This window comes from Salvia splendens, chromosome 6 (genome assembly GCF_004379255.2).
Source record: "Salvia splendens isolate huo1 chromosome 6, SspV2, whole genome shotgun sequence".
Classification (NCBI taxonomy): domain Eukaryota; kingdom Viridiplantae; phylum Streptophyta; class Magnoliopsida; order Lamiales; family Lamiaceae; genus Salvia; species Salvia splendens.
The window spans coordinates 21425775-21452139 of NC_056037.1; the positions used below are offsets into that span (position 1 = coordinate 21425775).

The 26365-nt window shown below is 36.0% G+C and overlaps 2 protein-coding genes across 3 annotated transcripts; one reads left to right on the forward strand and one right to left on the reverse strand.

The window, feature by feature from the left end:
* Window positions 1-14508: 14508 nt before the first annotated feature.
* LOC121809779 (cytochrome c biogenesis protein CCS1, chloroplastic-like) lies at window positions 14509-18322 on the reverse strand. Its single transcript, XM_042210578.1, has 8 exons — window positions 17888-18322; window positions 16552-16771; window positions 16362-16473; window positions 15863-16135; window positions 15524-15789; window positions 15278-15434; window positions 15111-15194; window positions 14509-15005 (listed from the first exon to the last, which is right to left on the reverse strand). The coding sequence occupies exons 1-8, from the start codon at window positions 18243-18245 to the stop codon at window positions 14859-14861; spliced, it is 1617 nt and encodes a 538-aa protein (XP_042066512.1). The 5' UTR covers window positions 18246-18322; the 3' UTR covers window positions 14509-14858.
* A 4610-nt stretch (window positions 18323-22932) lies between these two features.
* Window positions 22933-25395, forward strand: LOC121806751 (probable 1-acyl-sn-glycerol-3-phosphate acyltransferase 5). 2 transcript variants are annotated; one of them, XM_042206885.1, is made up of 4 exons: window positions 22933-23085; window positions 23456-24109; window positions 24253-24383; window positions 24875-25395. In XM_042206885.1, the coding sequence occupies exons 2-4, from the start codon at window positions 23547-23549 to the stop codon at window positions 25279-25281; spliced, it is 1101 nt and encodes a 366-aa protein (XP_042062819.1). In that variant the 5' UTR covers window positions 22933-23085; window positions 23456-23546; the 3' UTR covers window positions 25282-25395. The 2 variants fall into 2 exon arrangements, with proteins under 2 accessions (XP_042062819.1, XP_042062820.1); XM_042206886.1 differs by having other exon boundaries at window positions 22965-23387.
* Window positions 25396-26365: the final 970 nt, after the last annotated feature.

Sequence of the window (26365 nt, forward strand, 5' to 3'; positions counted from 1 at the left end):
TTCACCTGAAATTACTTCGGCACCTTTCTTCCCGACTTATACATTAACCTGCATACTTCAATAACGTTCTTGCACATAATATATGATTAAGCCAATCATACTGACCAGTAACTACAGCCTAGAATGAGACTTATCAAACTGTTCACACTTAACATATATTTGTCCTCAAGAATGAATAAACTAGTCAAAATAAAGCAATAAGTCGAATTCTAGTCTGGTTACTCCTCCTGACCACTGACCTAAACCTAAAACTAAAAGACTTGAAAGACTCTAAAATACCTACTGACACAACGAAAAACACAAAGGAAAAGAAACACAAAATAAACAACACATAGAACATGCTATATTTTCAACAATTCCTCCCCTCTAGTCTGAGTTCAATCCAACTGTAAGCAGTTGATGCACTTTTTATTAGCACTATAAATACCTGCAAGTATACAGAGTAGGAATAGTATAGCTAAAAGTCAGTACCGGGATATTGAACACAGGGAATATAATTGCAACTGACTATCATGTACTAAGCGTCAAATACTATCTAGAGAAATATGAGTTTTAGGGATTTTTTGAAAATAAAACAAGTAAAAGGAAGTAACCAACTAATTGCAAATAAATCACAAAGATAAAAGATAAGAGATAAGAGAATTCCAGGGATGTGCGTTCACTGTTATGGTTATACAAATTCCAACTACAATACCCTAGCACGGTTCTTACTTTGATAGAATGAGTCACCTAGTTTATGCTCATGTGATGCAAACGTTGATTACAAACATTAGGGTTGTCAATCCTAAATACGTAACTCCTAGAAGCTCCTAAGATTCTTGAAAAGTCCTCACTCTCAATTAACAGTGCCGTTTTAAAGGAAGCTAATTGTATTGTCTATTAAGTGGATCTAACTTGCCAACCTCCTCTCACGATTATGTAGTAAGTTATATTAAATAATCACCGAATGTGTCACTCAAGCGTGAAGTATTATGGAACAACTTAAGCAAGAAACAAAGTAAGGACAAACGGATGTTAAATAGAAATAGGAATTGTTTAACCAAAGTCGTTACTAACACATCCCTAGAATCCTATGAGTTTAGTTACACGTGATAGAATAAACTAAAAACATAGATTGAACGGAAGACAATGAAAACATAAGAACTAAAGAAAATAAAACCCGAAGGTTGAATCCTTGTAGCCTTGATGATCTTCTTGGATCCTTCTCCAAGCCCTTGCACAATGAAGTACTCTTAACTTTTGAACTTTGGAAATATTAGTCAAAGAGAATGTCTAGATGAAGGATTAGGATTGGAGGAGCCTCGGTGCTCCCCCAATTTTAAAGACTATAAATTGATTAATATTATGAATGAGGTTATGGGGTATACATAGTCTTGAAAAAGGTTTAAACATGGTAAAAGGTGTCCTCCAAGTAATAGGAAAGATGGAATTTTCTTGCCCTATAGGTTAAGGAAAAGATTTGGCTTAACAAGGTAATAGTTTCTTTCCTTCCTTAAATTCCCGCCAGCACTTGACAGCATTGCGTAGTCTTCGTAGAATGGCCATAACTTTCAAAGACGAAGAGAATGGTATGTAGCACGCCCTGATATTACTTCAGAATCGCCGGCAAAATGAGTTTGAACACAGGTTGTCGTGCGCGAACGGGCTCAGCGGGCCGCTGGACAGCTCCAGAACTCTCCGGAATGGTTGCAGCGACCGCTGCATTGGGTCCAGTGGGCCGCTGGGTTGCGCTTCAGTTCCAGTTTCCAGAATTTGACCTTTTTATGCTCTTTTTCTGCTTTATTTTGCACATTTTCACAAAACATGTCAAAATACCAAAATGGATAAAATATATAAAATATGGACATGAAATATAATTTTGACATTAAAAAATGACCAAATAATGGCCTTAATACAGTGCAAAATCCGAGAATATCAGCAGCCTCGAACTTTTGCCACCCCCTTTTCAATCTTAGCCAGTATATCCGCTTGTCAAGGTTGCCCAAACTATCAGCCAAACACTAGATTCACTCAGTCACTTATGCCTCACCAGGAAAGTTAAGACTGTTTCTCTCATTAATGTTAGACCATAGATGCGTCGGACTCAGATCTCACAAGTAGCTCCTAAGGGTCTTTCAAGGGTTGCAATGGGGTTGTGGGTTTGTAATGTACGAGTAGGATGTTCCTAAGGCTCTAAGGTTCAAATTTTATTTTTATTGCAATGAATGGAGGAACTGTGTATGTTTAGGCATCTGGCAGTGTGACCTCCTTGATTTGGCTTGATTCTTGAACTTTTGCACTCCAACTGGTCAGCAGGGCCTTCTCTTTTTTTTTGGGGGGGGGGGACCAAGTGTATCTCCTGGTCAGTTGCTCCATTCCTCGTACCTTTCACATACACGTCCCTTGTGGTTTTTTGGGTTACAAAAAGAAAGAGTTAAAAATAGACTAAGTGGGTTTCTAAAGGTGGGTGTTTTTTATTTTATTTTTTTATTTTTAGGGCGGTTTCCTACTGCTCTTAGGATTTTCTACCCGCAGTCACTTTACCCTAAGTGTCATATGATAGCCACTTTTATTTTTTACGTGTTTTAGTAGAAAGTGTTCTGTTTAAGGTTTCTAACTCATCATTTAAGAGGGCTTTCTCATTTGGCTTCAAGATTGGGCTCTTCTCTCATTCTCGCATCGTCTACACTGGCCTAGACCTAATGGGGGAGGTGGTTTCCATTTTTTAGCATGCTTTATTTCCATCAATTCCCTCTCGCCATTAGTTCGAATCGATTGAGTTTTAAGCCCATTCATTTAACACAAATCCTAAAAAACCATCATAAAAAAAACTTGTTAGGGTTTGTATACTAAAACATGTATCGAGCGTACATGCCTTTGTACAGTCAACTTGTGCATGTATACGAGAAACGCCACATCCACTTGTTTACCTAATTATTAGAATAAATAATATAATATAATTGTTTATTTAATGAAATATAGTAAACAAGTCTAAGGCTTCTTACTAAGAAGGTCAAAGTAGGGAAATTCGATGAATCCGCATCAGTTTTCCAGTAGGGGACTTGGCCAGATCTAGTAAGAAGAAAAACGTATTAACAAAGGATTGAAAGGATCTAATACCAAATGTATTCTTTATTGCTATCTACTGAAAGAATATATATTTCAGAAATTTTAGTATTTTCTAGTCTATAAAATTAATATCAATATTGTTTATTTAATCAAACACCACTTTGACTTATCAATATGGGAGAGTTTGTACGTAACTCAAACATGATATCTTGGGTGGTAGTTATTGAATAACATGAAGGTATTTGAATATTATTTCATAGAATTCGCGTGCCCAGTGCGGTATGATTAAATCCCCAAGAGGTGTTTGAAAAAGAAATTTATTATTCAGAAATCTACGCAGTTATAATTTATTTCCATGAATAATAAATAAAGTTTCAAACTAGAAAAACTCTTTGGAGAATTAATTTAATTCAAGTCATGTAGTAGACAAAAGAATTAAATTGATGGATTAAGATAATCTTAAACACGAGAAATATTATAAAATAAAATGGATCCAAGTTATTTGTAATTTGGTGATTAGATGGGAGTGCAATATTATTATTTAGTGGAACAAAACAATATTCCATTGATAATATATTAAATCATGGGTCATTTGATTTAATTAGATATTTATCTAATGGGTGAGCCCAACATCTAAGTCATTTCATGGATCCTCATCCTAGCCCAACAAGTCTTCTTATAAATAGTGATGAAATGTGGAAACCCTAGCACACCACAACACACAAGACAACTCCAAACCCTAACTCTAGCCACAACACACAAGACAACACACAAGACAACTCCAAAAAAAAAACAAAAAAAACAAAAAAAACAATAAAAAAAAACAAAAAAAAACTCCAAACCCTAACCCTAGCCGCCGAGAAATCGGTTTCTATCTCTCCATTTGCCTCGATTTTCGAGCCATCATAGTAGGGAGATATAGTGTTTTGGTTAAGCTTCTTTTTGTTCATTCTAATCCATAGAATTGAATCGAGATATATTGTTTGGTGTAGTGTTCTTCCTAGATCTCTTAACACTTTTATTTGCTTGTTCGAGATCCGTCCACACAGATGAATAATCAAGGACTCAGGAATAGTATAGAAGATTCATGGTCGATAAATCAAGGATCTCCGGGTGGTGCAGCAAGCAAAGTCAATCCTATAATGGATCAAGAGGTAACAATCGAATCTACATCAAATTGCATGTTAACGTGTTTGTTTGATGTGTTAATCTATAGATATAGTTTAATTGCATGAAATTGGAATCGAATGTATAATCACCTAAATAGATCCGTAAGGACCTGCTTGTTTTCCGCTGCAGTAGTCCCAACAATTGGTATCAGAGACAATTTTTAGGCTCTGATTATGTATTTGATTAATTGAATTTTTTTGAAAAATTAGTTTAAAAACTTGGGATTTTCAAAAATAATGCAATTACATGTTATATGTTTATAATATGTGTTGGATCTATGTTATTCTTGATTTTATTTTCGGATCTATGATATGATGTTCTAGATCGATGATTGAATATTGAGATCATTGGATTTAAATCCTAAGATCTATAAAATATTCTTGATCAATGATGAACATCATTAGATTTATATATTCTAAGTAATATATACTAGATTATATGTTTGAATCATTACATATATGTATGTGTTTAAGTGAATATATATGTTTTAATCAATAAATAAAGTGGTCTGTGATTGAATACTTGGATCAATGAAAGAATATTATGAATCTTGAATTTTATTCAAGTTTTTCACAAGAATATTCTAGATCTAAGCAAGTATTCATAGATCTATAGTTTTATGTTCTTAATATGCTAGAACAATTTAAATTGCTAAAAGCTTGATATTTAAATGTGCATATTGGTGTGAACGTAAAAGATTGTTACAATTGAGAAACGATTAATTAAGATTTAAGATCACGGTCAAGCGAAGCGACCGCGATGAATCGAGTTAATTAAAATTGAAAAACAAAAAAATGAAACTAGGGTTTCCAAAAACCCTAGCTTCACGCCCACTGGAAATTACCAACGACGGAGGAGCTGAGGGGCGACGGCCGACCTTTGTCATCGTCCGGCGGAGAGCTCCAGTCCAGTGGGAGCCACGACAGGTGATGAATCGTAGCGGCGGAGGCGCTGTCGGGGGCGTGTCGGATCTGCTTCGGTAGATCCGGCGACGTGACGGCTGCTGCAGCCGCTGATCGTTGTCGAGGATGACCCCAGTTCGTCGGAGGAGGATTCCAGATGGCCAGGGGGCGACGGGAACGCGGGTGACGAGCAACAAAAGCCGCGATTCGCGGATGTGCATGCTTGCCGGCGGTAACCCGTCGCTGGCAGCGTTTCCAGGCGGTGGCGGCGGTGGCGTTCGGCGGCTCCAGGCGCCGGTCGACGGTGGAGCAGCTCTCGGACTCCAGAGGCGGCGGCGAGGGGCTACGACGGCAGTCCCAGCAGCTGACGGCGCCCGAAACCCTAGCTAGGGTTTGGGCCGTGATTTTGCGTCGTCTCATTGTTTCGTTTTTCGTGCTTTCGTTTCTCGATGAACAAGTAATTTATAATTTTGGTTTAAAATCCTAAACCTAGAATAATTATATAACTTGTGGTAAATTAGAATGAATAATTTTTTAATCAAGATTCTAATTTAAAGAGATTATGTTGCCTTCTTTAAAAATTGCCAATTGGAATAATTAGTTCAATAATTGATTTAATTTATTGATTCGTTGATTTTGATGGATTCTTTCCATCTAGATAATATCATGATAATTAACATAAGGAAATTGAATATTTGATTGATCTAATTTTTGGCCTTTCCATAAAAGGATGGAATTTTAAAGAATATTCTCTCAATTTGATTGAAATTGTCTTTATTTTAATTGGTGTGTTATGGAATTATTTCCTAGAAATATACCTAAGGAAAAAACATAAGTTTTTCAATTGTTTAAAACCTCGGATTTTAATTGGAATCCAATTCCTAGTTTAAAATTTAAATTTTGTCTTTAATTTGATATAAGGTGAATTTTGTTTCATCTAGATAACGTCAATTTAATTAAAGAAGTGATAAATTCATTTGGCATTGACATGCTACTAAAATCCTCAATTATTAAAGTTTGAAATAGTTAATTGGATTTTAATTGGAATTCAATTCCTAGTTTAAAATTTGAATTTTATCTTTAATTTTGATGAAGGTGAATTTGTTTCATCTAGATAACATCAAATTGATATAAAGGTATGGGAAATTCGTATAGCATTAATTTTGCTATTAAAATCCTTAATTATTTATTCAAGTTGAAATTTGTCTTTAATCTTTGATGAAGGTGAATTTTGTTTCATCTAGAAAACATCGTTATAAATTAAAGATGTAATAAATTTATTCTTATCATGTGATTTTATGAAAGCTATGAGAATTTTAATTCTCGAATTTAATTGATGTGTTTTAAATGGATTTAGTCTTGATTGGATAAATGCGGATTTATATATCTAAGTGGGCATTTAAATTAAGACTTGACTAATCTTTTATGATATACACCTAGACATTATTTTTATGATAATGATGGATTAATTCTATCTAAGTAAATCCTAAGTATATTAAAAGGTAGTTCAATAATCAAGATACGTTGTTTTAATTAATAATGTATGATTATTTGAGATTAGACTTAATGTCTAGATAATCTTGTTTATGTGAATATAGTTATATTAGATGCTTAATTAAATAATCAAGTTTCGTCATTATGGTTATGTGAACCTTTTGTAAGTGAGTTTACATGTTTTTAATGATGATTGATGGATATTTAATTAGAGTTATGATTTTATTTGTTAAAATCTAGTTTAGCTCGTGCATTGCCTATGTACTTGTTACATTATATGCATAGCTAGTACATGTTTAATTATACTTTGAATGTGGATGTTCGCCTAATCTGCTTAAGTGATAATTAAACTATTAAAACCACCAACTCGAAAATATGAAGCGATAATTACAACTCGTTTGTATATGGCCTCTACAAAATTGATCTAAGTACGAAGTAGTGACCGGCCTGTCTTTACGGGAGGAACATTACCAGTTTGTATGTTTAGATTTCTCTAGATAAAGGTTATTAAAATCATAAAATTAGTTTTTCAGTAATATCGCGACTGGTCTTTACCAGAGCAATATTGCTGCGAAATTATAAGGACTTGTATTTTAATAATGCTTAGAGGGAGCTATAGGAGGAGGTGCTTGTCTGGTTCGACCTTTCTTTAGAGGAGTTCACGCACAAGTGATGAATCCTTAGTGCTTAATTTTATAGTTAAAACGCTTTAGCAATGTTAGTCAGCCATGCCATTCTTATGGTCTCTGGACTATCTGTCGACATTGTGGCCAGTAAAACTAATGAATTTCTTGCATGAATATGACACGGCCTCCTCGTTGAAGAACGTTTGTGCTTGATTTTTGTGGATGAAATAGATGAATTGTTATGTGGTTATTTGAAATTCTATTAAATTTTACATGTTTTTATTATTGGTGTTTATTCTCAGCTTGAACGAAAGATGGCTACTACTTGGGAAATTTATAGTGCAATCCTTAAATCAAAGGAACGCGATTCTGATGCTTTTATGGAATGGAAAAGGAGACTTGACACTGATCAGTTGGCTAGTGATTTGAAATAGATCCTCACTAAGAATCGCCCCTCTGCTTATCACTTGTCAAACGAGAAAAGGGATGCTTATGATCGATGGGATACTGCGAGTAGTCATGTTAAGAAGTTTTTGTTGGCCTCGGTCGGCAATGCTCTTGGCTGGATTGACAAGCCCGACAGGTCATCTATACAAGAACCCAAATGGTTTGATGAAATGTCCACCAAGTGTCTTATGAGATCAGTGGTGAACACGTTGAGGAAAACCGTCTTGAAAGAAAACCAAAACATCAGCGACTATGTCGTAGAGATGATGAACGGTTTTGATAGACTTGAGACATTGGGTGGGAAAATAGGCTCGGAAACCCAACAACTCATGATCCTCGATGGGCTTCCAAAGAGCTATGAGAATGTAAGGAATGAGATTTTATACACTTGTTGGCTAACATCTCTTCTAGTACTCTCTAGTAAGCTCATTGATGCCCAAGTCAAGATAAGGAAGATGAAAGGTGGCATTACGAAGAACTCCTCTGACCTAAGACACGAGTCTGACATGGCAGAGAGTTCAAGTCAAGCTAATGTGATTGGGAGGAAGATTTGGTTTTAATCTAGCCATGACATTTTTGTTTTGAACAGTGGAAGTCTAGTTTTTGCATTTATTTACGATTGTTGAATTTTGAGGTTTTGATATTTATATATTGTTTGTTTTTTATATCATATGGGATTATTGATGTGGAATTATATTCCTAGATTATCAATTGTCGTTTTGGATTATCAATATCATTTTATAATGCTTGCATTATTAGAAAAATAAATTTTTTGATTATCCGATTAATTATGTCATCAAATGAAACGAGGTTTAATATCAAAATGTTTACTTGTGGTTATACTTGTTGATTCAATTATTAAGAAGTTTCACTTCTAGTTGTGTTGATTATTAAATTTCTTTAATCCTTAAGTTTTTGAACCATTATTTTGTCAATGAATCAATAGAACATTTATGTTTGACATGGATTCAAAGCAAAATAAAATGATCTTACGATCGCATTTGTTCAAATAAATATATAGCAAGAAAAATAATCGCAATAATTGATTAAAAGACAAGTGAATTAATTCAACTAGTCACAAGATAAGTATTTGTTATAAATGCTAGAAATTCTTGTATAGTAAATATAGTGTGCACATTAAATTTTTAATGTTCCAAGCTAAGAGTTAACTATTTGAATAGTTGATGTTTTATTTATTTTGTTGTGAAAAGTGATAATTAAAATAGTGGGAGCTTTTCTTAAGAAACGATTAAATTCCAAGTGTTTAATAAGAGCTTTATAGCTCGTTTTATTAAAATAGGATGAATTTAACTCCAGAAGCTGTTTAAATTGTTATAATAGCTTAAAGAATATTGAGACTTCAATTTTTCTACTTTTGAAAGTGGGAGCAAAATTTTGTCTCATAGAATATTCATAAATGGAATTAAGGTAATGTTCGATAGAGTTAAAAGGGCTCACACCCTATAATGAAAGAAGTGGTAATTTGCAAAACTTTCAAAACTCTAATAACATTAAAAGGTATTTCCAAGTTTACTATTAAAATTAGAAATACTTTTGGATTTCCAAAGAAAGTATTTCTAGAGATCACAACAATTGATAAATAACGAACTCTTGGAATTTATGACTATAAAACAAAGAATGCACTCATTCAGTTTTATTTTGTCCTAACGACTAATTGCCAATTAGTCATTATGGTGAGATAATTAAGTTCATACATATATTTACATCACAAATAATATAGCAAGGATAATACCAAGTTAAATTGGGATTATACAATTAAAGTTTTGGGAATCATATTCGACATGATTAAAACTTTATATATTGCTATAAGTATTCTACTTTCAATTAGTAGAAATTCAGAAGGATAAAAAATATTGGATTTTGATAGAGGAATATGTATAAGTGCACTTGAGAAAGGCACATAAAATTATTCCACTGGATCAAAGGACCTGGAAATATCTTGAACAAATAAACGTGCTCGAAGCAAGAATTAAGGATATGAATTACAAGTATATTTTCATTTTTATGTACTCTAGTAACTATATTGGTAGATTCTTTTATAATAATTATAGTTTGAGTACATAATGGCCAAATCCTGCTTTGAGTATAAGTGGGAGAAAATGTGTGTGAATGTGTAGCACAGGGCCAATAAAACAGTTGGTACACTCGAAAGCATTCTTTGAGTATAAGTTGGAGATTGTTAGGGTTTGTATACTAAAAGATGCTTCGAGCGTACATGCCTTTGTACAGTCAGCTTGTGCATGAATACGAGAAACGCCACATCCACTTGTTTACCTAATTATGAGAATAAATAATATAATATAATAGTTTATTTATTGAAAAATAATAAACAAGTCTAAGGCTTCTTACTAAGAAAGTCAAAGTAGGGAAATTCGATGAATCCTCATCAGTTTTCCAGTAGGGGACTTGGCCAGATCTAGTAAGAAGAAAAACGTATTCACAACCTATATAGGCTTTGGCTACCTATTGGTATGGTTGCGGTGTTTGTGGTAATTCTCTGTTACCTAAGAAGAGATTAGTAACACCGGTGCGGTAAAGCACTGAAATAATCTAATACGAAATGTATTCTTTATTGCTATCTACTGAAAGAATATATTTCAGAAATTTAGTATTTTCTAGTATATGAAATTAATATCAATATTGTTTATTTAATCAAACGCCACTTTGACTTATCAATATGGGAGAGTAAGTACGTAACTCAAACATGATATCTTGGGTGGTAGTAATTGAATAACATGAAGGTATTGAAATATTATTTCATAGAATTCGCGTGCCCATTGTGGTATGGTTAAATCCCCAAGAGGTGTTTGAAAATGAATTTATTATTCAGAAATCTGCGCAGTTAGAATTTATTTTCACGAATAATAAATAAAGTTTCAAACTAGAAAAACTCTTTGGAGAATTAATTTAATTCAAGTCATGTAGCAGACAAAAGAATTAAATTGATGGATTAAGATAATCTTAAACGCGGGAAATATTATAAAATAAAATGGACCCAAGTTATTTGTAATTTGGTGATTTAGATGGGAGTGCAATATTTTTATTTAGTGGAACAAAATAATATTCCATTGATAATATATTAAATCATGGGTCATTTGATTTAATTAGATATTTATCTAATGGGTGAGCCCAACATCTAAATCATTCCATGGATCTCCATCCTAGCCCAACAAGTCTTCTTATAAATAGTGATGAGATATGGAAACCCTAGCACACCACAACACACAAGACAACTCCAAGCCCTAACCCTAGACGCCGAGAAATCAGTTTCTCTCTTTCCCTTTGCCTCGATTTTCAAGCCATCATATTAGGGAGATCTAGGGTTTTGGTTAAGCTTCTTCTTGTTTATTCTCATCCATAGAATTGAATCGAGATATATTGTTTGGTGTAGTGTTCTTCCAAGATCTCATCTAGACTATTTTTTATTCTTCGAGATCTGCCCACATGGATGAATAATCAAGGACGTGGGAATAGTATGGAAGATTTGTGGTCGATAAATCAAGGATCTCCGGGTGGTGCAGCTAGCAACGTCAATCCTATGATGGATCAAGAGGTAACAATTGAATCTACATCAAATTGCATATTAACGTGTTTATTTGATGTGTTAATCTATAGATCTAGTTTAATTGCATAAAATTGGAATCGAATGCATAATCACCTAAATAGATCCGTAAGGACCTGTTTGTTTTCTGTGACTTCCCCTGCGGTAGTCCCAACAGAACTATCATTAAGGACTACACCGGCGAAAACACATAAGTGACAACACATATATACATGTTATACTTTCCATTATTCCCCCTCCCACTTCACATTTGCTTGACCTCAAGCATGGGCGGTGAAGTGGAAAACAAGATGGCTAGTATAATGACTCCCATAAACACAAAAAACACACAAAGCAAGGAAAACATATTGTGTACATAAAAACTTCTCACACTTAAACTATGCAATAGGCTAGGTGGGAGAAGGCTAAGGACTCATAGAAAACTAAACAAAGAGACATTCAAAAAAAGCATCAACGTTATGAACCCCCATCTTCTCACGCTTGGACTATAGAACAGGCTAAGTGTTATGAATGAGGGGTTCATGCATGCTAAACACACATAGTTAAAACTAACAAAATTAAACTAAAAGAAAACAGAAAAACTAAAAAGAAAAGTAACTGGGTTGGTCTAGTTGGTCATCTCTTACGTTGGCTCCTCCTCGGTCCGGAGCCTGGTGCAGTTGCTTCCTCTGGTACATTCTCAGGTGGTTCACTTGCATCCTCCTCGGACTCTTGGGGTTCGCCGTCTTCATCCTCTGGTTCTTATGGTTCATTTACTTGGCTCTCCTCACCGCTCTTTCCAGCTTTGTTTCCTGCTTACTTCTCGCTAGCTCCTTGAAATGGTCTTCCATCATGTCCGCCAGCCTTGTTATCTAAGTTCGGGTCTCCCTATTCTCCATTGCCATCTCTGCCACTGCCCTCTCCAGCTCAGCTTGCCTTTGCTCCTGTACCGACCTGCAATCAACCTACCAGTTGGGATAGCAGCCTCACCCATAGCATAGAAATGGGGGACGCCTTCCCTTATATACACAGTGTTTGTACGGGTGAAAAATTGTATATCAAAGAGGCCCGGAGGGTCTACCATAAACATCGGGGGAAGGTCTTCGGTTTCAATCATCACAATATTATTGCGCACAAACGCTCCCAAGATGTTGCAGGGTGGGTAGCAATGAATTGGTATTGGTAAGCGGTCCAGAATACGAAGTGTACTCTCCTATCGCGCCTCGCGCACCACAAGAGGTACAATTCTGTCATGGATGTCCTTACGGCAGAGTTAGTTTGGCCTAGAAGGTTGTAGTCGAGGTACAATTGAACAAGACGGGGAATGAGGTTGTTGAAATAGATAGAACGGGATTAGGAGAAGTAAACTGGCCAGCAACGGGGTGAGTTAACTCTTCCCAGGCTGTTGGGGGTCGAAATCGACATGCCTCCTAGGTATACCTCTCTCCATGTCCCTCCATTCAGAGCTAATCGCCTCTTCTAGGGTACACACCACCAGTCTTACTGTCCACTCAATCAGGCTCATAGACAATTCCCTCCCAAATACCCGAAAAGTAATAGACACTTCGTCCAGGTCAGTTGTAACTTTAAACCTAAACGTGGTGAAAAATTCTTTTGCCAGCCTAACAAGGTATACTGGGATCTCCATTCTTAAGTAACCAATCAAAACCCAAAGCATGCATATAAGAGAGAAAGGGGCCGCGAGCTACGAACTCATCAAGGGAGGGAATATGGAGTACCTTACCACATTTGACTTGCTTGTTGTTGTCATCCTTATCTTCAAATGCGTCTTGCAGCTTCTGTGTGTCGAAGCGCTTCATGGACTCCATCAGATCATCATCCAACTTCACTTTGAATGGCAAGTATTCCAACCTCTCGATGAGAGGGTGGACAAGCTCGCAGTGCTCATTCCCCAGCCGATGTTCCTGGAACTCCTCGTCCTCTAAGGATACGTCATCCTCGGAGGTTGTTTCATCACCGGAGGTGTACTCTTCATCACTGCTTTCCTCCTTTAGCCTTCGGTTTTCATGTCCTAGCTCTCTTATCACTACGACTGTGGGGATTACCATTTGTTTGTTGTTGTTTTGCTTCTTTTGTGCTAGGCTTTTCATGTCCTGGCTCTCGGATCACTACGGCTGTAGGGATTATACCCTTTGTTTCTTGTTGCTTTGCTTCTTTTGTGCTGGCGCTTTTCCCTTCCTCTTTCTCTCCAGCTGGTATCGTTCTTCCTCGTCTTCACTATCTGACTTCACCTTTATTGATGCAGATGGCTCTTCCTGGGCAGTGGGGTTGGCTGGCTGGGCTTCAACGGTCACCTCTTGTACTGGCTTGGTGGGAATTACAGTTGGGTTTTCCCTAGGTTTTGTAGGAGTCCTCTTCTCTCCCTGGCCTGTAGGGTTTTGTGATGTGAGCTCAGGATCTTGGCGGGCTCCTCACTGGGTGGTAATTGATTGGGATCCTCCTTAGGTTTTGTAGGAGAATCTCTTTCTTCTGTGCTCGAGATATCCACCACCTCAGAGGTCGTGTTGGCCCCCTTCTTCTTCATTAGTTCATGTCCTAAGCGCCTTTGTACACTTCGGTTGTTGACCCTTTGCCTTCGGATCGTCCTTCAGCACTAGCTTTCTTTTCACACTCTTGGGCTTCTTTGTCGTCAACACCTCTGCTTCGGACTGGCCAGATGTTTCTTTTGGTTCTTTCTCAGGTAATTTCTGATTCCGCCTTATCTCCAGGCTCGGCGGATACATTCTTCGGTTCTTTCACGGGTTCCCATGGGATTCTTTTTGGCACGCGATTTAAGAAAATTTGTGTTAAATGAGTTAACTAAAGGAAAAATAAAGTAAGAAATGAAGAAGGTATAGAGATGAAGAGAGAATAAAGTAAGATAGAGTAAAATAAAAGAGAAGAAATGTGTTGACTTTTGCTATAAAAGAAAATGACTCCACTATTATGGAACGGAGGAGTACATAATAGCGTTTTATATTGGTGATGCACACAGCACACAGCACACAAGTCCTCGACTCCTCGTCATATATCCAACTCTTTCATAAGCTCGATTGACATCCATTTCAAAAATATTCTTAACATTTTGAAATGAAGAACACGTCGTCCTAGAAAGATAGGGTCGGTTTCTGTGTACACGAGCCGGGAGCAAATTACATGGAAAATAAGAAGGAAATTACAAGTAAAAAAACGAACAAAAAAACTATAATATATACTACAGTCATTTACTCTGAACGTAGATCGACTCTATTGCATTTAATTTTACAAAATTAAATATCTCATTGCATTTATAATTGGTCAAAGTCCATTGATCAAATACGATTCCAACAAGTTGTACTACATCAAGAACGAAATGAAATAAAGATTTTCAAAACATCTGTTATTTCTCGATCTATGTATGTACTATATAATACTACAAGGCTATATATGATCACTGATATTGAGAGATGAGCAGAGCCTCTAACAGTCTCTCTCAAGAGATGAATATGGAGCGAAAATAGGCAAACGCCTCACCGGAGTGCGATCGATATAAATCATAACGATGTCGTTTTCTTCATCACTAACATGAAAAGGGTACCAATTCAGTTTCTCATTGATGATGGGTAGAAACTAGCCACTCATGCTTTTGGGTTGCTTTGAATCAACTATTTCAGGAACTTGGTCAAGTAGATAGTTCATATCCTCGGGAAATTCGCCCTTAGCTCGATTCGTTTTACCTCCTATAACCACTGTTGTTCCGTCTTGCAAGGCCCATATCTTTTTTATTGAGAAGCCAGAAAATTAGTAGTAGAATAAGTTTTTATGATCCAAGATTTTACTATATTATGTACTCCACTAATAAAAAAGCATACTTGATTTTACCTGTGAATGAGATAAAAAGCTGATGCAGGTGGTGAGCATGAGAACACCAAAACCAGCGTAAACAATAGGCACCCCTGGATCAGTCTGTGCACAAGACGAATCAAAACAACGTAAGACGGAAAAATAACAAGAGTGGAGTGTTCGACCAGAGCTTATCATCTCATTACCTTTAGTTCAAGGCCTGTACTTCCAATTGCCTCTAACACAACAATTTTCACATCATCAATCTCAATGGGGAGTTTTGAGTTTGGCCGTCTGACTCCAGCGAACTTTCCTTCTTGATCATAAAGGACGATAGATTGCATATCACGAGCTAGCATTGATCTAAAAGAAAATAAGAAACGAAGAAGTAGGCGTTATCCAGTGTATCAACAACGAGAAGCCCACATTGGCTGACCGGTAGAAGATCTTACATTCCCTTAAGACTAGTAGAGTCCGTGTCTGAGATAGGCAGGAAGGTCCCGTAGAGCTTCTTGTCTCCGTTGATTTGCAGTGGCGCTAAAGCCAAATTAAATGGCCCTTCATCATCCTTCATTACTTGTAGCGCAGAAAGACTCCAATCCGTCTGATATATGGTGAATCCACCGTATCTTAAAGGGTGATTCACACTTATTGTCTCTCTCATTACCTCCTTGCCATTAAGATCAATGAGTGAAAGATCACTAAAAAACTGTGAAACCTGAAATCAAGAAAAAGGCTATTAAAGATTACAAGTTTTAACCTTTTTAATCTTCAAAATTGTGCTTGCCTACCTCTCCACTTTCATAGTAGTCCATCGAGAATCTATTGACATGAACCTCGGTGTTGAAGGATTCTGAAGGAGTAGATAGAAATCCACTCGGTCCTAATACGTCCCCCACAACAAAGTTCAAACCCTGTGGAACTGTTACAGAGCCTCGAAAACTTCCAGCAGCGCTTAGAGTTCCACCTGCCATGATTAGCAGCAATGCTAAATGCACTCCGATGGGGGCAATCCTACCTGCCAGCCCCCTGAAGGCGTATAACGATGGCCCCTTTAGAAATACCTAAAACAATGACAAAATTGGTTCTCATCTTCAACAAGACAGAAGAAAACCACAAGTAATCTAAGCATAACCACCATACAGCTTCCATAATTTAGTACTACTACTAATATAAAATTCGAGTGTAATCTGTGATGTTTTGAGCAGATGTTGAACCGACAGTTGAGTAGCGTAGAGTGAGCAGTGATGTGTATAGAAATTAAAACACAAGAAGGATGAAAAAGTATACTTCATATCCAGCACCCATTAGAATGACACCTAAATCTTGAACCGATGCATTTGGCAATGTATCAGAATATTCCTGCTTACGAATTGAGTCAGCCGAGTGTAAGAAAGACCACCTGCAAACAAGCATTCATGTTCTCAAGAATAGCAAAGGGGCAGGAGACGGGAATTATAAGATTGGATACAAAACAAACCTTCTTGCTACCTTCACTAAGGGGATCTGTGTTGTGTATGTGCAAGCCATAAGTGATGCTCCCAAGAGAATCAAGGTTCCCAGGAATACAGGAGACGAAAACATATGGTCGAAGCCAAGGGTAAGAATCCACCTCCATGTGAAGAATCCTAGGACTGGATTCTCTTCAGGGTACTTCTCAAAATAGAAACTTGGCGCCTCGCCTTGTTCAACGAACGTTCCTGCAGAAGATATCCAGGTTACTTATTCAGTACCTGTTCAGTTTGAAAGCTCGGAATTAAATACGTAGTGTGTTTGGTTCATGAAAGATTGTATCTCGGAATTAAATACGTAGTGTGTTTGGTTCATGAGATTGATTCATGGGATTGAATCCTACAACTCTATCATAAATGAATAATCATGTGATAATTAGTTGGTTCATTGAGATTGAATCCCACAACTCTATCCTAAATGAATAATCATGTGATAATTAGTTGGTTCATGAGATTGAATCCCACAACTCTATCCTAAATTAGTCATAGCGTAAAGAGATAATATTCATCATCGACTTGGGCCCGCTCTGGTACCATATTAGAAATGGGTCAGTCACCCCTTAAAAGATTTTATAAGGGGGAGGGTTATCCACACTTATATAGATTAGATAGGATCTTCACCAAGTCGATGTGGGACAAAATTTAGAGAATTTAACATAGCGACCCCCATCCAACTAAAATAATCTCACAACTTAATCCTAGATTATATCACGTTACTATTTTATCTAGCAAACCGAACACCACCTACATATTACAAACAATTGAGAAACACTTAAACATTTGACTAAACTCCAATTTTGGTCCCTTACATTTGCTCTAAAATTCTTTTTAGTCTCATACATTAAGTTTGTGACTTTTTGGTCCCTAGCATATTATTTTGGTACTTTTTAGTCCCAAACATATTGTTTTGGTCCAAAACAACCATTTTCAGTTAAGATTAACAGTCAAAATGTTTGATCAATTTAATAACTTAATTATAATCTAGGATTAAAGTCCAATTTTGGTCTTATATATATTCCATAAAATTCTTTTCGCGCCCAAAAAAATAAGTTTGTGACCTTGTTTGAGACCAAAATGTACAAAAACAATATGTTAGAGACCAAAAAGTAAGAAACTTAATGTATGGGACCAAAAAGAATTTTAGGTCAAATGTAAGAGACCAAAATTGGACTTTAATCTAAACATTTTCTAGAAATCATTAAGCTACATAAGGGTATGCATAGTTTATCTACCAAAAACATATAATATTGTGATTTAAAGTCAAAATTGAGCAAAGAAAAATGTGAAAAGAGGAAGTAGGGTTACCTAAAGCCATGAGAGCAGCAAGTGCAAACATCTCAGCAATAGCCAGAGGCAAATTGGAGAGGATTGAGACGACTTTTTTAGGGAAACCCTTCAATTTCCAAGAACGGCGGCCTTTCTTGATTGGCGGCGGAGCTCCGGCGGGATCAGGTGCCTCAATATTTGTGGTCTTCTTCTTCTTCTTCTTATTCTCAGAGGTTCTGAGCTCACAAAATACAGTCTTTCTGTATAAAGTGAGAGTGAGTGTGCCGCCATTTTTAGCACTGCAGAGAAGCGAGTTCCTGAGAGGTGAAAACTGGGTTCTCAATTTGAGGTCGTGCAACACAATCTGGGATACAATTTTCACATTCAGAGACTTCATTTGGATTGAGGAGTGATGAATTCGTTGGCCGTTGGTTGCTATATCCACAACCCAATAACAAATTTGGTAAGTGCCTATTTTGCCACCATTTAATAATAATCCTTTCTTTCCGTTTATAAATAAATATTATTTTTATTTTATTCCGTTCTTTAGAATTATAAATTTATAACTATTTTTTGTCTTATGAGATAAAAATTATTTTTCATTATCATATTTTTCTTTATATTTCTCTTTTATACATTAAAACACATAATATCATTTTAAAATTTTCTATTTTTAAAATTTTTTTAAAGTAATACTCTCTCCATTCCGTAAAAGATGTCGTACTTTCTTTGTAGTTTGAATCAAAACAAAATAAACAGAAAAATTAAATAATGGACGGAATAATTCTGGGAAAAATTATCAAACTTTGATTCAATTCTAATATTTTTAAAAAAATTACAAATTTGATCAATAAAACTATTAATTTTACCAAATGTAAATTACATATCATTCTAAACTTCTTCATCTTTCCAAAGGCTATCCACATCCGTGTCTCAATACCGTCTCATCCCTTCACTATTCATGGGTTCCACTGCACTTTTTACCCTATCTCCTAACTAATAAGAGACATCATCTGCATCCCTACATCTCTTAATCATCCCATTCCTTAACTATTCATTAAATTTCATTTTTTATTTTTATTTCCAACAAATTTAATTAATATTTCATTGAAATACTAAAGTAATACTAATAATTCATAAAATCATTAAAAATCATGAAAATTATAACATCCGAAAATACAAAAAATACATAATTGAAATCCTAATATTACAATTTATTGAAATCTGCATAATCATGGAAAGTGATGCGGTGATCGTCTAACGGTTGCCAAATTTTACCCAAATGTGCTCCATTATATCCTCCTGGAGCTGGACGTGGGCTATAGAATCACGTGTCCTTTCCCGAACAGATATTCGCTCTTGCAAAGAAGGATGCACTCCACTGCGAGGCGGACTACTTGCAGAAGAGCTTCCCGCGGTTTCAGGGTCGAACCAATTTCCCGCATTAGGTCCTTCGTTGGCGACAATCATGTTGTGTAAGATTATGCACGGGCCGAAGATTTGATAATGTTGAATCGAGCTTGTAGAACCCCGAACGCTCTCTCCACATCCTTGCGAGCAGCCTCTTGCTTCTGCGCGAAAAGAGCCTATTTTTCGTTATGTCTTCACGAAGGTTGGCCACTTTGGATAGATGTCGTCGGCAAGATAGTACCCCATTTTAAATTGACGGTTGTTAGCGGTGAAGTTGATGACCGGCGCTTTACCATTCAAAACTTCGGTGAAGAGATCAGATTGGTTGAGCACGTTTATGTAGTTGTTCGATCCGGGGACCCCGAAAAACGCATGTCAAATCCATAGCTGATAGTTGGCAACGGCCTCGAGTATAACGGTGGGGTGGGTGCCTTTATGGCCGCTCGTGTATGATCCCCTCAACGCCACAAGGCAATTCTTCTATTGCCAATGCATGCAATCGACGCTGCCAAGCATCCCGGGGAATCCGTGCTCTTGTTCGTGAAGTCTGAGCAGAAACTGACAATCCGCGGTGCTTGGCTTCTTTAGGAATTCGTCAGTGAAGGCTGCCCGGATGCCTTTGCAGAAGTTCATCAAACACAGTCTCCCAGTGCTATCCCCAATGTGCATGTACTCGTCGAACAAATCCGTCGTTTGTCTAGTAGCATGCTGACGGATTGCTGCAATACATTTTTGGAGCGTCGTGAGACTGGGACGGCCAGTAGCGTCGAACCCTTCTTGGATGTACTCTTCCCGGGGTGCCAATGTATTTGCGATATGCAGAAATAGCTCCCGCCGCATGCGGAAACGGCGACGAAAGTAGGTATCTCCCCATACCGGGTTCTTACAAAAGTAATCTCGTACTAACCTTGCGGCAGCTTCCTCCGGGTCATGATGGATGTATTTCCGGGGTCGCTTTTGACTCACTGCGGCGACCTCTTCCTCCCTACGTCGCTCTTCTTCCAGCGATTCTTCCATTATTCGACGCATTTGCTCAAATTGATTCATGAATGGATTAAATTTGGAAGAAGAATTGGAGAGGAAAGAGAGATGATAGTGATGAGAAGAAAAAAGGATGATGGATAGTGTGTTTGGTGTAAAATGAAAGAGTAGGAGTATTTATAGAATAAAAAAGAAAAAAAATTACCCTTTAGAGAACGGTAATATTACCGTTTAAATTTTTAAATTTTTTATTTATTTTATAATTTTTTGTGAAAAATCATATTTTTTAAAAAATATTTATTGCATTAGCAATGACGACGCCCACTCACGGGCAGCGAGTGGGCGTCACGCCGTGCGCTTGAGCTCGCCACGTGGCGCTGGCGCTTGGCGAGATGGCCCGCCGACCCACCCTCCCCCCGAGCTAAGTGACGAGACCGAGAGGCTGCAGCGGCGTCTCGCTGCTGTCTCGTCCCGCTGAGACGAGACCGATACAGCAACGAGCTGCCGCTGCGGATGCCCTTATTTCTCACATGATAAATTAATATCCATATTTTGAACAAGAATAAAAAAATTATACAAAATCTAATATTTTGCTTAGGATTTGCATCTGCGTATAATCATGTCTGTTTCGAAGTTGTTCAGTCCGCTCGTGAAATTGATTCTCCGATTTTTTTCACCACACCTGTTGAGTAATCGTGTTGACACGATTAAATTAAATTTAGCTACAAAATATATTACTAAATGAATATGTAATTATAATTTTTATAATTAATATATTTAATTGTATTTTTTAATTTGAGTGAACTACAAAACTAGTACCAAAAAATGGGGGTTTGCACTTTTTTTAGAACCTACCAAAAAATGGGGGTTTGCACTTTTTTTAGTACCCAACATTTACAAAATCACATTTTCAGTCAAAAAGTTTTATAAATCCCAAATTCAGTCCCAATTTTTACTATTCTACCCTTCATCCCTTGAGGGGTGTATTTGTCCATTTAGCTATTTGAGGAGGCATCAAACTTGTGATTTTTTAATGTTTATTTACTTCTGTTGTGATTTTAAAGGACTATTTTTTTGTATTATAAAATCTTTGTATATTTTCTCAAAACAAATTAGAAGTGAAAAATAGCATTTTAGACACTCAAGCTATAAGAAAATATTAAACTCAGTACTAGAAATAGATATAGAAAATATCATACCCAATATCCAGATATCCCATTTTTATGAGTGGACAAAATTGCCCTCCAGCTATAAAATGGCTTTGGAGGGTATTTTTCCCCAAAAATCACCATTAATAGTGACAAAGTACTCCCAACGTAATTATAGCAAAATCTAAAGGGGATGGATGATATTTTCAAAATTCAGAGACTACCGATAAAATAAATTCATAATTTAAGGACCATTTATATTTTCTTGGTTCACTCTTAAAACATTAATCGTAATATTAACTTTTTGAACCTACACTTAATGGGCCTAATTTTATTCGAGATTAGTTTTATTTTTATGTAAAGGTTTTTCCATAGATTTAATCGCACTAACTATACTATATTATTTCTATTTATAGCTTATATTGGTGTTACTTTCACGGTTGTCAAAAATTTATCTGTTAACATCTAACTTATAATCTATTGATTAACTAAATAAGTTAAAAAATACATTAAATTATATAAATTCATATAGTTATAAGGGCAAAAGTGCGAATGCAAATCTAATCTATATATCAATCTAGTCTTTAAAACACTTCAATTATTTAGCTTCTATTTTTATCTAACTTATTAATCAACAGCATTAAATTCTTATCTTGTATCTTGATGCTTATCTTAAAAAATCCATCTTACCTTAATTATATTATTATGATATCTTAATTTACCTTCCACACTAGGGCTAAGAACCGAGTATATAATTAAAATCAGATAATTTGATATGGAAAAACTTTCAAATCAAATATTGAATCTTCGAACAATTACTGTACATACAAATTTTTTTCTCAAAGTCACGTTCAAAATTACTGACTTTTCTCGATTGAGAATTTGACATTATCGGGAGATAAACTCAAGTCACTTTAATAAATGATATTTTGGCAAAACTTTTATCATTGACACATATTTTTCCTTAAAATTGTACACATACGTGATACGTGGAGTATTTAGTAAGCTTTACAGCAATTTATAAAATACCAGGCCTAGTGTGAGCTTCAAGTGTTAGCAAATTGATCTGCATGAAATTTTTCCAAAATTTGTTTTTTACCATAAATTGTGAACTTGACATTATATCATGAAATTAAATATTTGTCAAATTTTTTTGTACCGATAATAAAATCTATGATATAAATAATCATGTCGGGCTTCTAAGGACTTTGTAATCACACTATTCTCATTTTTCAGTGGTAATTATATTTTATGTGATGTAATCCCTCTGTCCCACTCAAGATGACCACATTCTCTAGTGATACAAAATTTTAGGAGGTATTGTTATTTTAATGAGAGAGGGGTGAGAGATTTGTTTCTAAATATAGAAAATAGACATATTGATTTTGAGAAGATAAAAAGGAAAGATGGACATGTTGAATGAGATTGAAAGAGTAATTATAAATGATTTCAACAACTAAGAATAAATTTTTAAAAAGTTAGTTGATTTTATGTGCAAATATGCCTAAAATAAATGATATGCATATATACAAAAACAGCGTCCCTTTCCATCTAACAAATTTAATTCGATTGGTTGGTTGCAAAGGAAAAGGGATTGGATTGGATTGGATTGCATTGCAGAGCAGCATTTTCCACAAGGGAACTTGACTTCAGCTGCCACTGTAGAAATCTCCTTTGCGAAATTCCACCCAAAATACCGTATTTCCCTTAACTTTTCTTCAAATTCATCATGTTTGATTTTGTTCTAATCCTATACTTTACTCTTTACTTTACTGTTTTTGGATCTCCCCCAAATTTAATTGCGTATATTCATTTATCTTACTGATTATGTGGTTAATACGTTCCTGATATGATATAGATGGATGGTGTAGCCTTCTCTGTTTTAAGCTTTAGCCATTCCTTCTTTTTTTTTGTTATTTTATTATGCAGCATCTTTAGATTCTTAGATCTGATTTTGAAGGTGTCGGTGATCTGGAAATGAACAAAAACCTTACTGGAAAGTATGATTGGATTTATCACATTTTTTTTATATGTGATTTAAGATTCTAATTCTTACTACTCTCTGCAGCTTCTGATGGAATCTGTTCTTCAAAATGTGTTAAACTGTGACTGAATTCATCACATTTTGATAAATTTGAAAGTTTTAACTACTTCAATTCATGGAGTCCTCAGCTCCCAAGTTGAAACAAAGGCACCGTGCATTGACTACGTTGAGAGTTATAAGGGGCGTTCTGTGTTTGATCATCCTAATCTTGACAGCGTTCGTACTGTTAGTGTTTTTTGGCTTTTGGACCGCTGTTCCCTTGAGATTTTTCAGTTTGCATCACAGCAGGAATGGAACTGCATTCTTTTTCGGGATATGGATTGCTCTTTGGCCATTCTGGTTCGAGAAATTGAATAAGACCAAGGTAGTGTTCTCTGGGGACTTTGTGCCTCCCAAGGAACGGGTGCTTTTGATTGCTAACCATAGAACAGAGGTGGATTGGATGTATTTGTGGGATCTTGCTTTGAGAAAGGGACGTGAAGGGGCGATTAGGTATATTCTTAAGAGCAGCTTGATGAAAATGCCAGTGTTTGGATGGGTATTCCATGTCATGGAGTTTATTCCCGTGGAGAGGAAATGGGAGGCTGATGAGTCAGTGATGTGCAAGATGCTGTCGTCTTTTAAAGATCCTCAAGATCCTCTCTGGCTCGCTGTATTTCCAGAGGGCACTGATTTCACGTACTTTTCTCTATCACCTGCTTCTCCTATGATACTTTTTTTTGCCTTTATTTCTCGTTGTGTATGTTTAAACTTAACTACTCCTTCAGATTTGTGTATACAATGTTATTGACTGCCTTTTCAACTTATTATGTACACCGCAGAGAGCAAAAGTGCATTCGTAGTCAAATGTATGCTTCTGAGAATGGACTTCCGATTCTGAAAAACGTGTTACTTCCGAAGACAAAGGGCTTTTATGCATGTTTGGAAAAGTTGAAGGACTCCTTGGATGCAGGTGTTTTATGTCTTCCTTTCTTGCACCTTTTTCGTTTTTGTTGGGCGATGAACTTTTCTATCTAAAGGCTATATGTATAAGGGGCATGATATCCTTTTAATTAAATCGAAATAATGGATGACGACAATAACTTGACTGGGATAGGGAAAAAAATACTAGAATGCGTCTCCATTTAATGCTTACTCGGGTTTGATAGGGATGTCTTATGTTGATCTGGGTACAGTCATATCTTAGTACTTCATCAATGATATCTAGAACTAGCTGCTTCTGGAAGGTTCCAAGAAACACGATTACTCAACAGGATTCAACTCAACCATTTATTTTTGAAGTGCACATTCCAATTATGACCCTTACAACGAACACACACATTAGCTAGTCCATGACACAGTCCTACTCGAACAACCAACATAGGTTAAAAGGCATTTGTGAGCATGTTTTTCCCTTGAATATGCACTGACACTCGTTTTGATGGAAATCTCTCATGTATGCAGTTTATGACGTCACCATAGGCTACCGGCATAACTGCCCAACGTTCATGGACAATGCCTATGGAATTGACCCCTCTGAAGTCCACATCCATGTTGAGCGTATCTCTCTAAGCGACATCCCCTCATCTGAAGATGAGGTATCGTCATGGCTGATGAGCAGATTCAGCCTCAAAGACCAGATGCTTTCTGATTTCTATGAACTGGGATGTTTCCCTCGTGAAGGTACGGAGGTAGGCCTGTCTACAATGAAATGTATATTGAACTTCATTTTTGTTATGATTTTGACAGCGACATGCATGTATCTCCTCTTCTTTTCCTCAATCTGGTTTAAGGTATATGTTTATTTAGTCTGTGCCTACATGGCTTCAGCTACGTATTTCGATATTCGACCTTCGCCCATTTTCGTGTAGCAATTGCATTAGATATTGAGATAGAAGTAGCGAATTGTTAAGCAGGATTGTTTCTGCTTTCTGCAGACTGTTGTACTTGTTGTTTCTTTATATAATCCTTCATTTATGGTGTTATATTTGCGTAAAAATCTTGCAGCTTCACTTGATTATGTCATGCAGAATAGATGCATCCTTCATTCGTGCAGCTTCACGTGTCTGTGTGTTAACCCTTTCTATCTTCCTTAGTTTGCTAGACGTTTTGTTCAACTTCGATTTCAGTGGAATTGTTTGTAAGAAAGATCAGAAAAATGAGAAGTTCTTTGATTATTATTCAAATTTTCTTAGATTGTTTTTCAAATTTTGAAAGATGGACAACCCAGAATTATTGAATGGCTTTGCAAGCAGAATAGGTGCGGCAAATAAATACCATGTGCGAGCCTGAAAGCTGGCTTGAGCTGCACATTGCGTTTTACACGAAACTAGTTTTACACCCGTGCGATGCACGGTCTTTTTATATATTAATATTTTTAAAATACGGGTCTTATTGTAAAACAAGATAATCTAATTTCGTAGCATACATATATATTTATAATAAGACAACAAATCAATGTATTATATTAAAAAATTACATTGCCAAAATAAGTACTTCCCGTCTAAGAATAATAGACTCAGTTTAATTTGACACAAGTTTTAAGAAATACAATCAAAAGTGAATGAAGAAATGAATAGAAGGTGAATCATATTTTTAAATAGTATTAATTTTATAACAAAATATGAGTGAGATAAAGTTAGCGGAACGTGGGGTCCATTACCAAAAGTAGTAAAAAATAAATGAAACATTATTGGTGGATGTACAAAAATTACAAAATAAAACATTATTAGTGGAATTTTATATTGCTTAAAACAAAATTAAACCTAAGTATCTTATTCTAATAAATTGTTATGTCATGGTACATATAGCTACATGGAATATACATACAACCATAATTTAAATTTATTGATTTTATGAAAGAGATAAAAAAATATACTCCTATAACAATAACATACTATAATATTATTTTTTATGAAAAATAAAAAATAAAAAATAAAAAATTTAAATAGAAAA